Source organism: Schistocerca nitens, chromosome 1 (genome assembly GCF_023898315.1).
Source record: "Schistocerca nitens isolate TAMUIC-IGC-003100 chromosome 1, iqSchNite1.1, whole genome shotgun sequence".
NCBI classification, from domain to species: domain Eukaryota; kingdom Metazoa; phylum Arthropoda; class Insecta; order Orthoptera; family Acrididae; genus Schistocerca; species Schistocerca nitens.
Window position 1 is genome coordinate 879,912,180 of NC_064614.1, and position 13,288 is coordinate 879,925,467.

Consider the following 13,288-nt stretch of genomic DNA (forward strand, 5'->3'; position numbering starts at 1 on the left):
CGGGTTCGAGTCCCGGTCGGGGCACACATTTTCAGCTGTCGCCATCGAGGTATATCAACAACACCTATTTGCAGCTCAGGGTTTCAATTAATTATCATTTATTCTAGAGAAGCTGCACGGTCATCAATGGTATCTGTTCTTTCGAGAACAGTTACTGTCTTCATATATCTCGTTTTAGTGTTTACGACTATCTACAGTCATATAAACATCACTATACTTTCTACAGGTTGACATTATGATTTCCAAAAATGTTGGTCAGCCTGTGTCAAATTTCTTAAAACCCATTTGTACGAAAACCTCATGTAAGAACAGATTTGAAATATCAGCCTCTTCACATTACAATCCTCAGTCTGCTGCAGTATTTTTTTCTCGCCTATAGCTTAATTTATCTCCACCAATGATTTTTATTTTGCAAAAATGTAATTTACGTGGTGATTTTGTGTCCACATCAACTGTAGGTCTCCTAATAACCAGGTTAGTCGTAAGGATGGGAGAAGGTAAGGATAATGTCCAGTGAAGCAATGTGGTGACCATAACTTCATTTTATGAGGGATTTGAAAATAACGGTGACAGAAAATTGACAAAATACTGTTAAAAATCAAAGATACAGTGCGTTATTGCTTGGATATTTTAATTATTTTCTCAAACAATACAAGAAGGAAGTTGCTTTCTGCGAAAATAGTTATTACAAGAAGTTTCTTGTGAAGTACTGGCAGTCACTCATAACATGAAATAGATCTGTTTCATATGAAATATACAGCAGCTATTTTTAACATTCTGAGGCCGTTAAAAATATATTTCTGTTCCAACACTGTTTCTGTTGTTTATAATTATTATGTGCACATCTGCGGGTAGTTTCAGCTGGAATTAATAGAAAAACGTCAGACTCTCAAGACAGTTAAAGCACCACAATTCTTATAATGGGATGCAAATAATTGTAGCACTGTAATCCATTTCAGAATCATGTCACACTTAACACAACACTGAGTCATTCTGATAGATTTCAAAATGGAAAAAGATGTATGTCTGTAGCAGAATTGTAACACTGACTAGTAATTAAATTCATTTACATATCACAAATTGAGCACTTTATGAACATGACTCAGACCACCCTCATAAGGTGCCAGATCCTTTAATATTCACATCTTCAAGTGCACAGTGCAAATAGAATACGAAGAACACCGATACCAAAATAGTAATTGTGTACATATTATATATCAAAATCAAATAAATCCAGTAAGGATAATTTAAAAACTAGACAACTGTGGTTTCTAGTTATCCCTAAGAGAAAAGCTCGTCAAACCAAAACTGAACCAACTACACAGAATTAGGTATCAACTTAATTTTAATAGTAGTTTTTTGAACTTCATAAAAATTCAAGGAAAAAAGATAAATGTCAAATGTAAATTGGTAATCTGCACCTGCTCCATCTGATAACTATGGAAGATACATGGGCACATCAAACTTCATAGTAATATAATTATTCATTAGATATTTGGATCTTCTCAGTAATAAATTTTGTGGACCTCATTACAATACTTTCATTTTTGAATTCAGTTCTTGTAAGTACATGCCAGTTTTCTTCAGAGTCATGTGTACTACAAAATAACATTCATGTAGCACCAGAATTTTCAGTATCTAAGCTATTAGTTACAACAGCAATATATGTTTGATGCTAACTAGTTTCTTACAAAATAGAAGAAAAAAAGCATCCTACTGAAGCTCATTGAGTGAGTTTGTGAATCATTATGTGTTTTGGTCCTATCAGATGTGAGAGTGTTACATAATACAGAGATGCATGTGATATCTGCTGCTACAAAGCTTCTAACTTCCCTTATAACTTGAGCAGGGACAGACAGCTATTAAGTGTCTTCCTTAAGCAAAGGAATAATATTACATTGTATTTCTCCTTGTCATATGTCTAACATTTTCGTAAGTGCAGTTACAGCATTGTTATTTCTTATCATTTGTGTATATGAAGCACATGTAGATTTCGTTTCACAGAAATAATTTTAGATGCTATGAATTATAATAGGCTTCAATTCCAAACTATACATCTGAGAAACAAAAAAAACTCTTTAGAGGACTTGCTGGATGACAGCAATCTGTTACTATGTATAGCTATGGGTAGTTAGGCTGTAATTCATTTAATTTACTAAAAATTAATTAAAATTTATAAAATATATTATAGTTTTGTCAGAACAATCAAGCAATATCATAAATTTGCTAAAAATAAATATTTTTACAACATAGATATATACATATATTATTCTGTTAACAAAAATAAACAATAAGTTCATATTAACAATGAGACCAACATTATACATTCTTGAAGCTGAAACATTAAAATATGATATTGTCAAACAGTTTATCTACAAATTAATGTATGTTAAGACAGAAATAACGATTTACAGCAGTAAATATAACTGTGTCCAAAAACATTGGGATCATCTTTTTATTATAATAGAGAGGATTAACGTTCAGTTTTGGAATAGTGACTGCACGAAAGGGGTTTATACATTCACAAAATTATACCTCAGTCTTCAAAAAATCGTAAACTGATGATGAGGTACAAGAGAACTCAAAACAATAATCAAATAATGATGTATTGTAACACTACAAATTTGCTGCGCAAACCAATTAACAAACCATATTATTTTCTTTGCTTAGCAAGCAAATCATGTAAAAATTAGGAGATATCTCAAAAATAACAATAACAGTATTTTGTTAAATAGTTTTGTTTGTTGATCAACAATTTTATTTGTTGACAACATTACGTTATTTTAGCTTTGCTATTGTAATACTAATAATGTAGTCAACATTTTCCCATATGTACTCTGTGTTAAATTCTATCTGAGAATCATTAGCATACTTAATACAAGTGTAAGGTTTCCACTGATTATAGCCACTGCTTTGAAATTAAGAAGAAGGAGAAAAAGATATTTGCAAGGACAGTAAAGCAATTCAGGGGATCCTTAGCAAATTTTGGTTTCTGTAAGATGGCTAGGACTAAAACACTGATGGTGACTCAGCTACAGGATCTTGTCAAGAAATATTTTTCTGTCGTCTGAAGTTCTGATAAGCATATCTGTCACCACACATTAGAATAGTTTAATCAACAAGTATGTTATAAAGTCTTAGATCACAAGAGATATGTGGTTATCACCGTCATTAGCACAAACAAAACGTACTTCTACAGAGTAGGGAGATGGCCAGACTCTGTTCCATACATGAAAGAACTATGGTTACTCTTATTAAGTTCTTTTCTTATATTTATTCCAAAAAAATTTTTGTTCGAAGACTGAGCATATCCCAGAAGTCTAACATTCAACCAAGGCGAAAAAATCAAAATAATATTACTGAAAATAACAGAAGACATAATGGTCAGCCATAAAATAACAGAGAAGAAATAGTTTTAAAAAGTGGCATCACAAAACCATTGAAAGCTGCTGTAATGTGGCTTTATTTATGAACAACCCATCTGTCAAGTAATCGTCTTCAAGTCTCGGATTACCATTTCATAAGGTTTGATATGGTTGTTTCCAGTTATGTGTTTGATGTGAAGAAAACCTCCTTTAATCTGAGGTAATGTTAATCTGGGGCTTGACCAAAAATAGTTATCTGTAAATAAATACACATCACAGCATCTTTTACTGGCTTTGTCATGTCGACCTTTAAATAAATTGAAGCTGTGCAACACTGGTTAAAGATTAAAAAGTAATAATGCAACAAAAATTGTAAAAAAGTGAATTACAATCTAAAATACGGTTAAAATGTTCTGGTTTGTGTGAGATTAATACAAAATGAATAACAAACCAAACCTCCTCAACAGCTTCTTTTTTTAACTTATCAATAACTTTTGATAATTGGTAAATAAAATTAAAAATCTATTGCTGTTGTGCATGTTACCTGTTGAAAAGCTGTGGAAACATGGTGTCATAAACCGTGGGTGCATTTCTTTTTATTTAGGTTTTTATATAAAATCTAATTGTGTTGGTGTTTCATTTTCGTCACATATACATGTTAGCATTCACAGGAAAGTTCACAGAAGGAGAGAAAAGATTTCATATCCAAAACAATCCATGCTGACTAATGTGCAGCACAATCCAGATACCAATGAACACAAAGGAAAATTTTCTGTCCACGTAGGATGGCATACGGGTGTACTAGAACTACAGTTGCGCGATGTCACAGCGGTGGCGGTGATTCATGTGGGCTCTGCGTCCTGCTGCTGCTGCTGCTGGGACGCGCTGGAAGGCTGCTTGTTGAGGAAGAGCAGCGGCGTCATGCCGAGCAGGCAGCCCAGCGTCACGCCGAACACGCGGCCCTGCGAACACACCCAAAATTACCTCAGCTTACTGTACTTCCCATGCCCTATCCTGTAGCACAGTACAGGAGCGCTAGTAAGCAGCTAGCTCTGCCTATAAAAAATGCAGGTCACTATTTTGTAAAGAAGTACAAAATAGCCGACCGGGGTGGCCGAGCGGTTCTAGCCACCTCAATCTGGAACCGCGCGACCGCTACGGTCGCAGGTTCGAATCCTGCCTCGGGCAGGGATGTGTGTGATGTCCTTAGGTTAGTTATGTTTAAGTTCTAGGGGACTGATGACCTCAGATGTTGAGTCCCATAGTGCTCAGAGCCACTTGAACCATTTTTGAAGTACAAAATAAACTGGAGGGATCATTATTATAAAAACATATGCTTGCACGGGCTGCGTCAATTGCACTAAAATCTCTCTGCGTGTACTGCCAAGCCATCCTGTAAAATACTAGCTTATCGCCCGCTGTTTCCCTTGTGTAGATTGTATGGTCCACGAAGATTTTTTTATTTTTATTTATTTATTTATTTTGTTTTCTTAAAATGAACTTTTATGTTGTTCACTAATCGTGCATCTTCTAAACTTGCAAGCATGGTCTTTTCGGAATGTCGTTCTGACCAAACAGCGATTCTGGATGCTGGATTTGGAGGTCTCTCTACGTCTTGTCTTTCCAATTCATGTGATGTTTCCATACAAATTTTATACCCTACCACAAATTTCTCGAGAAATTTAATTTCAATTTACAAAGCCGATTTAGATTTAAAAATATCTTTATGTAATGAAATATTTTTATAAGCCTTTTTATCCACTTCGAGGCGAATTTCCAGAAACACTGAAACACTTATTCTGTTTATTTCTACCCGAAAATTCAAATACCAATTTCCATGGATGTTGCTTTAAAAATGCTTTAGTACTATTTTAATAATTATTTATTTCCAAAAGACACATTCACCCGCTATTTTGCCCCCATAGCGGCTGAATATCCAAAAATGCTGAAGCATGTTTTTTTTTTTCTGACCGAGAAACCAAATACCAATTTCCGTAGTTCCCGTTTCGAAATTGCTTAATTGCGACATATTTTCCGAACAATCCCTCACAAAACGATGTTGCAGTAAACAATCAGCGTCCTCTCCACATTTCAAGTTTTTATCATCATCGCTCTCGCCTGGGTGATGATGATGATGAGCAAGTCAGTCAGGTAATTTACTTTTACATATAGAGAATTAAAATGTTAAAAAACTAAAACAAGTTCTGCAGCGGCCTTCCTCAGGGCACACAATAATAATCTGTGGAGTAGATGTTTCAGTATACTAAATGTCTAACGGCGTTATAAGACCATCAACGATATACACTCCTGGAAATGGAAAAAAGAACACATTGACACCGGTGTGTCAGACCCACCATACTTGCTCCGGACACTGCGAGAGGGCTGTACAAGCAATGATCACACGCACGGCACAGCGGACACACCAGGAACCGCGGTGTTGGCCGTCGAATGGCGCTAGCTGCGCAGCATTTGTGCACCGCCGCCGTCAGTGTCAGCCAGTTTGCCGTGGCATACGGAGCTCCATCGCAGTCTTTAACACTGGTAGCATGCCGCGACAGCGTGGACGTGAACCGTATGTGCAGTTGACGGACTTTGAGCGAGGGCGTATAGTGGGCATGCGGGAGGCCGGGTGGACGTACCGCCGAATTGCTCAACACGTGGGGCGTGAGGTCTCCACAGTACATCGATGTTGTCGCCAGTGGTCGGCGGAAGGTGCACGTGCCCGTCGACCTGGGACCGGACCGCAGCGACGCACGGATGCACGCCAAGACCGTAGGATCCTACGCAGTGCCGTAGGGGACCGCACCGCCACTTCCCAGCAAATTAGGGACACTGTTGCTCCTGGGGTATCGGCGAGGACCATTCGCAACCGTCTCCATGAAGCTGGGCTACGGTCCCGCACACCGTTAGGCCGTCTTCCGCTCACGCCCCAACATCGTGCAGCCCGCCTCCAGTGGTGCCGCGACAGGCGTGAATGGAGGGACGAATGGAGACGTGTCGTCTTCAGCGATGGGAGTCGCTTCTGCCTTGGTGCCAATGATGGTCGTATGCGTGTTTGGCGCCGTGCAGGTGAGCGCCACAATCAGGACTGCATACGACCGAGGCACACAGGGCCAACACCCGGCATCATGGTGTGGGGAGCGATCTCCTACACTGGCCGTACACCACTGGTGATCGTCGAGGGGACACTGAATAGTGCACGGTACATCCAAACCGTCATCGAACCCATCGTTCTACCATTCCTAGACCGGCAAGGGAACTTGCTGTTCCAACAGGACAATGCACGTCCGCATGTATCCCGTGCCACCCAACGTGCTCTAGAAGGTGTAAGTCAACTACCCTGGCCAGCAAGATCTCCGGATCTGTCCCCCATTGAGCATGTTTGGGACTGGATGAAGCGTCGTCTCACGCGGTCTGCACGTCCAGCACGAACGCTGGTCCAACTGAGGCGCCAGGTGGAAATGGCATGGCAAGCCGTTCCACAGGACTACATCCAGCATCTCTACGATCGTCTCCATGGGAGAATAGCAGCCTGCATTGCTGCGAAAGGTGGATATACACTGTACTAGTGCCGACATTGTGCATGCTCTGTTGCCTGTGTCTATGTGCCTGTGGTTCTGTCAGTGTGATCATGTGATGTATCTGACCCCAGGAATGTGTCAATAAAGTTTCCCCTTCCTGGGACAATGAATTCACGGTGTTCTTTTTTCAATTTCCAGGAGTGTAGTTCTTAGAATTTTATTGGCCTAAAAGTTCAATTGGTCGACGATCGAAGAGAGGGTTTCACGGCTTGCTTGTAATTTGTAACCCAGTGATAAACGGCCGGCGATCTTTTGGACGGCCATGTTTTCCTGCTTTTAACAGAACTTCGAGTTCCATATCGGAAAATGAGTGTACAAGAGCCTAGTGGAGGTCTATGCTTTTGCCCTCCTCTGAGCTGTTATGAAGTGTCAAGCGTGTATCAGTGTCGTGTGGGTGACTGTGATGAGTGTGGTGTTGTGTTTGTGTTGTTATGAGTGAGACACTGCAGAATGGTTTGGAATTACTCTAGGTCATGGGCGCATAGTCAAGAACTTTACGCCAGCATTTGTCCTCCCCTCGCTGACTACATACTAGTGGCGAAGATTTTCCACCACAGAATTCAATCCGGCTTACTTACGAGTCGAGCGCTAGATCAGAAGCGTGGTTGGCTTTCCTGCTCTCATTCATGGAGGAGCGACAATAGTTGTGTGCGCACTGTTTGTTCAGATAGTTGCGGTGGTCTCCGGTAAGCCCGTTGCCCTATGATCGCACACGGTCCATCAGACCGGAAAAGCTGACGGCTTGAGCGCCGGGACCCTTCATCCGCCCTCTCTATTCGTGTTCCTAGTGTGTTTCAGTGAACACGTCATCCATATAAAAGACATTACGTGCTACCTGGGTACCACATCGTGTGACAAATGTTTTCTCGTCTGTTGCGCTAATACTAGGGTTGCCGCGAAAGTAGTACACCGCAATGCTACGAATGCGAAATGTCTTATTTGAAGTCTCCTGAATGAGCGCGCCAAGTTTCCATCGCTTCCGACAGATAGCGTAGCTGCAGGGTAGTTTCAAAACGGCGTCTGTATGTGATGTGCGTTACAAGCAACGTGCCGTCACTGCATGTCTCACTGCAGAGAAAGAAACTGTGGGGAATATTCAGAAACGCTTGTGTACAGTCTATGGAGCATCTGCTGTCGGCGAAGTAGGTAGTCGCTGGACATGGAGGGTGAGGTCATCAGATGGTGGTCCGGCGGAGCTCCACGACACACCTGACACACCTGACCTAGCCCCCTCAGACTTCCATTAAAGGATGCCATTCGTGGAAGACATTTTGAGGACGATGAGGAGGTGATTCACCCACTGAAGGACTGGCTCCGCCACCATGACATGGATTGGTATCTACAGGGCATACTAAGGTTTGTTTCGCACAGGAGGCAGGCCATAGAACAGGACGCAAATTACGTGGAAAAATAGGGCGTATAGATGAAACACCATTCTTTCGTTGTGTAATTCTCATTATGTTCAATAAAGAATTGTTGAAGAAAAAAATTTGATGCTTTACTTCCTGGGCCACCCTCGTAATTGAATGCATTGAGAAATTACCCTCGCACTTTATACACTCCTGGAAATGGAAAAAAGAACACATTGACACCGGTGTGTCAGACCCACCATACTTGCTCCGGACACTGCGAGAGGGCTGTACAAGCAATGATCACACGCACGGCACAGCGGACACACCAGGAACCGCGGTGTTGGCCGTCGAATGGCGCTAGCTGCGCAGCATTTGTGCACCGCCGCCGTCAGTGTCAGCCAGTTTGCCGTGGCATACGGAGCTCCATCGCAGTCTTTAACACTGGTAGCATGCCGCGACAGCGTGGACGTGAACCGTATGTGCAGTTGACGGACTTTGAGCGAGGGCGTATAGTGGGCATGCGGGAGGCCGGGTGGACGTACCGCCGAATTGCTCAACACGTGGGGCGTGAGGTCTCCACAGTACATCGATGTTGTCGCCAGTGGTCGGCGGAAGGTGCACGTGCCCGTCGACCTGGGACCGGACCGCAGCGACGCACGGATGCACGCCAAGACCGTAGGATCCTACGCAGTGCCGTAGGGGACCGCACCGCCACTTCCCAGCAAATTAGGGACACTGTTGCTCCTGGGGTATCGGCGAGGACCATTCGCAACCGTCTCCATGAAGCTGGGCTACGGTGCCGCACACCGTTAGGCCGTCTTCCGCTCACGCCCCAACATCGTGCAGCCCGCCTCCAGTGGTGTCGCGACAGGCGTGAATGGAGGGACGAATGGAGACGTGTCGTCTTCAGCGATGAGAGTCGCTTCTGCCTTGGTGCCAATGATGGTCGTATGCGTGTTTGGCGCCGTGCAGGTGAGCGCCACAGTCAGGACTGCATACGACCGAGGCACACAGGGCCAACACCCGGCATCATGGTGTGGGGAGCGATCTCCTACACTGGCCGTACACCACTGGTGATCGTCGAGGGGACACTGAATAGTGCACGGTACATCCAAACCGTCATCGAACCCATCGTTCTACCATTCCTAGACCGGCAAGGGAACTTGCTGTTCCAACAGGACAATGCACGTCCGCATGTATCCCGTGCCACCCAACGTGCTCTAGAAGGTGTAAGTCAACTACCCTGGCCAGCAAGATCTCCGGATCTGTCCCCCATTGAGCATGTTTGGGACCGGATGAAGCGTCGTCTCACGCGGTCTGCACGTCCAGCACGAACGCTGGTCCAACTGAGGCGCCAGGTGGAAATGGCATGGCAAGCCGTTCCACAGGACTACATCCAGCATCTCTACGATCGTCTCCATGGGAGAATAGCAGCCTGCATTGCTGCGAAAGGTGGATATACACTGTACTAGTGCCAACATTGTGCATGCTCTGTTGCCTGTGTCTATGTGCCTGTGGTTCTGTCAGTGTGATCATGTGATGTATCTGACCCCAGGAATGTGTCAATAAAGTTTCCCCTTCCTGGGACAATGAATTCACGGTGTTCTTATTTCAATTTCCAGGAGTGTATTTACCTGTATGGAAAACTGCTCCACAATCGCGCATATACGTATAATTAATGTAATTTAATGCATAACAACACACTTTACTCTCTAACAACATAACCACAATGGTACAAAATTTTGAGTGCTTGTCTCTAATGCATGTAATTATTGACGGAGGAAGCACGAAAATAATGTATCCCAACTTCCTGATAGGAAGGTAGCTCGCAAAGCTGATGCTGTGGGCAACTTGTGTACTGCCTCTATACTTGTTTTATTTTTTTTTTCATTATGTACAGAGACGCTCGCAAGCACATCATGTTTTCCTGTTTCACTATTCGCGAATTTACACAATTTTCGAGGCACACTCATAATCACAGTTTTTCCAGCAACAATCAGTATTTCATATGAGCCTGATGATCTCTTTTTATTTCAGGTCGGCGCTGAATCTCGAAATCCTTTGAAATCAGATCCGCAATTATGTAAGTCTGATTGACGTGCAGATTATAGGCTTACGCTTTGTGCACTATTTGACCAAAAGTATGTAGACGGCCCTACGGAACTGATCACTAGATGTCGCGAGACGCGGTTCAAATGGCTCTGAGCACTATGGGACTTAACATCTGAGGTCATCAGTCCCCTAGAACTTAAAACTACTTCAACCTAACTAACCTAAGGACGTCACACACATCCATGCCCGAGGCAGGATTCGAACCTGCGACCGTAGCAGCAGCGCGGTTACGGACTGAAGCGCCTAGAACCGCTCGGCCAGCGCCCAGCGCGAGAGGTGGACCCACCAGTATAAAAGGAGGAGGGAGTAATGTGGTGTCAGCAGAGAAGTAGTAACAGCAAAATGGGGTAGCTTAGTGAGTTCGAACGTGGACTAGTTATTGGATGTCAACTGAGTAACAATTCCATCACGGACAATTAAACGCTTCTAAGGCAGCCCAAATTGACTGTAGGTGATGTGAGTGTGAAGTGGAAAAGCGAAGGAACGATCACAGCTAAACCAAGACAAGGAAGACCTCCGGTACTGACCGACAGAGACCGTCGAGCGTTAAAGAGGATGGCAAAAAAATTTCCCGAAAGGAATCACTCGTGAGTTCCAGAGTGTTACTAGCAGTGCAAGCAGCACAGTAACTGTAAGTAGGGACTTAAAGGGAATTGGCTACACTGGTCGTGCAGTTGCTCATAAGCAACGTATTTCCGTAGCCAATGATAAGAGGAACGTAATATGGTGTAAAGAGCGCCGCTGCTGTACAATGAATGGCTGGTTTCGAACGATGAATCACGTTATACTCTGTGGCGATCCGATGGAAGAGTTTGTGTTTGACAAATGCCAGGACAACTTTACCTGCCAATGTATGTAGTTCAAATGGTTCAAATGGCTCTGAGCACTATGGGACTCAACTTCTGAGGTCATCAGTCCCCTAGAACTTAGAACTACTTAAACCTAACTAACCTAAGGACATCACACACAGCCATGCCCAAGGCAGGATTCGAACCTGCGACCGTAGCGGTCGCGCGGTTCCAGACTGAAGCGCCTAGAACCGCTCGGCCACCAATGTATGTAGTGCCAACGGTGAAGTATGGAGGAGGTGGTGTTACAGCTTGAGGTGCTTTTCGTGATTAGGGTGTCCTCCCATTATTGCGCTTAAGAAGACACTAAATGTGGAAGGATATGAACACATCCTACTGCATTGTATACTGCATATAGTAAACGAACAGTTCGTAGACGATGATCGTATGACATGGCAGTATACCCTGCCACAAAGCACGCTCTATGAGAATGTAGTTTTTGGAAATTTACTTGCCTGAAACGGACTGACCTGAACCTAAATATCTTTCGGACGAGTCAGAACGTCGACCTTGCCGTGGGTCCCGCGTCCAACGTCACTAACTTCTCTAGTTTCGTTTCTTGAGGAAGAATGGATTTCAGTCCTCCAGAGGCATGCATATTTTTGGAAGTGTCCCCACAAGAGTTCAACCTGTCGAAGGTGAAAGGTGAACACACCCAACATTAATGCCCGCTGATCAGACGGCGTAGGTTGTTTTGAATGACAAGATTGGCTTGGCTTTAATCTTCCCATATGCTCTCTAGACGCGAGCAAGGATGCCATAAGCCACCCTAACACTACCTTGTACATCTTGAATCTAAAAGTGGAAGTTACATAGGGGGCGATCAAAATGTTTCCCTTTGAGGGCGTTGCTGCAGCATATATCCGATGTAGTGCTACTCTGATGCGGGTGTATAAGCACCGACACATAGGAAACGGATTGGTGTGGCATACGTGTCTCGACATGCATGCCGTAAAAGTGCAGACGTGAACTATGGCGACGTTATTGTCGATGTGCTCTTATTGCTTTGTAGGCTACCAAAGGGCAAACGCCGGTAGACATTCACGGGAGAGTGAAGAATATACATACATTATAAAACGTTTTGCATCACTTCGATTCCGCGAGTTACAGAACCTGTATAGAAAATTGGAATAGACATCAACATAAACTTCATTTACGCCCTTTTTATTGCTCACGAAAACCACACATTGTATGTTGTACCAACATACAGCGAGACCTTCAGAGGTGGTGGTCCAGCTTGCTGTACACATCGGTACCTCTAATACCCAGTAGCACGTCCTCTTGCATTGATGCATGCCTGTATTTGTCGTGGCATACTATCCACAAGTTCATCGAGGCACTGTTGGTCCAGATCGTCCCATTGCTCAACGGCGATTTGGCGTAAATCCCTCAGAGTGGTTGGTAGGTCACGTCGTCCATAAACAGCCCATTTCAATCTATCCTAGGAATGTTCGATAGGACTCATGTCTGGAGCACATGCTGGCCACTCTAGTCGAGCAATGAATTTATCCCGAAGGAAGTCATTCACAAGATGTGCTCGGTGCGGGCGCTAATTGTCGTCCATGAAGATGAATGCCTTCCCCATATGCTGCCGATATGGTTGCACTATTCGGTCGGAGGCATTCACGTATCGTACAGCCGTTACGGCGCCTTCCATGACCACCAACGGCGTACGTCGGCCCCACATAATGCCATTCCAAAACAGCAGGGAACCTTCATCTTGCTGCACTCGTTGGACAGTGTGTCTAAGGCGTTCAGTCTGACCGGGTTGCCTCCAAACACTTCTCCGACGATTGTCTGGTTGAAGGCATATGCGACATTCTGCGGTGAAAAGAACGTGATGCCAATCTTGAGCGGTCCATTCGGCATGTTGTTGGGCCCATCCGTACCGCGCTGCATGGTGTCGTGGTTGCAAAGTTGGACCTCGCCATGGACGTCGGGAGTGAAGTTGCGCATCGTGCAGCCTACTGCACCCACTCTTAGTCGCAACACGACGTCCTGTGGCTGCACGAAAAGCATTATTCAAATGG

General features: G+C 43.9%; 1 protein-coding gene across 2 annotated transcripts in view; it reads right to left on the reverse strand.

The window, feature by feature from the left end:
- Nucleotides 1-626: 626 nt before the first annotated feature.
- The window catches only part of LOC126263870 (transmembrane protein 65), a 598,567-nt gene continuing 585,905 nt past the window's right edge, over nucleotides 627-13,288 (reverse strand). For both annotated transcript variants that reach the window (XM_049960951.1, XM_049960950.1), the window contains one exon: nucleotides 627-4,327. In XM_049960951.1, coding sequence (XP_049816908.1) covers nucleotides 4,208-4,327 — 120 coding nt within the window. In that variant the 3' untranslated portion in view covers nucleotides 627-4,207. The remainder of the gene's footprint in view (nucleotides 4,328-13,288) is intronic.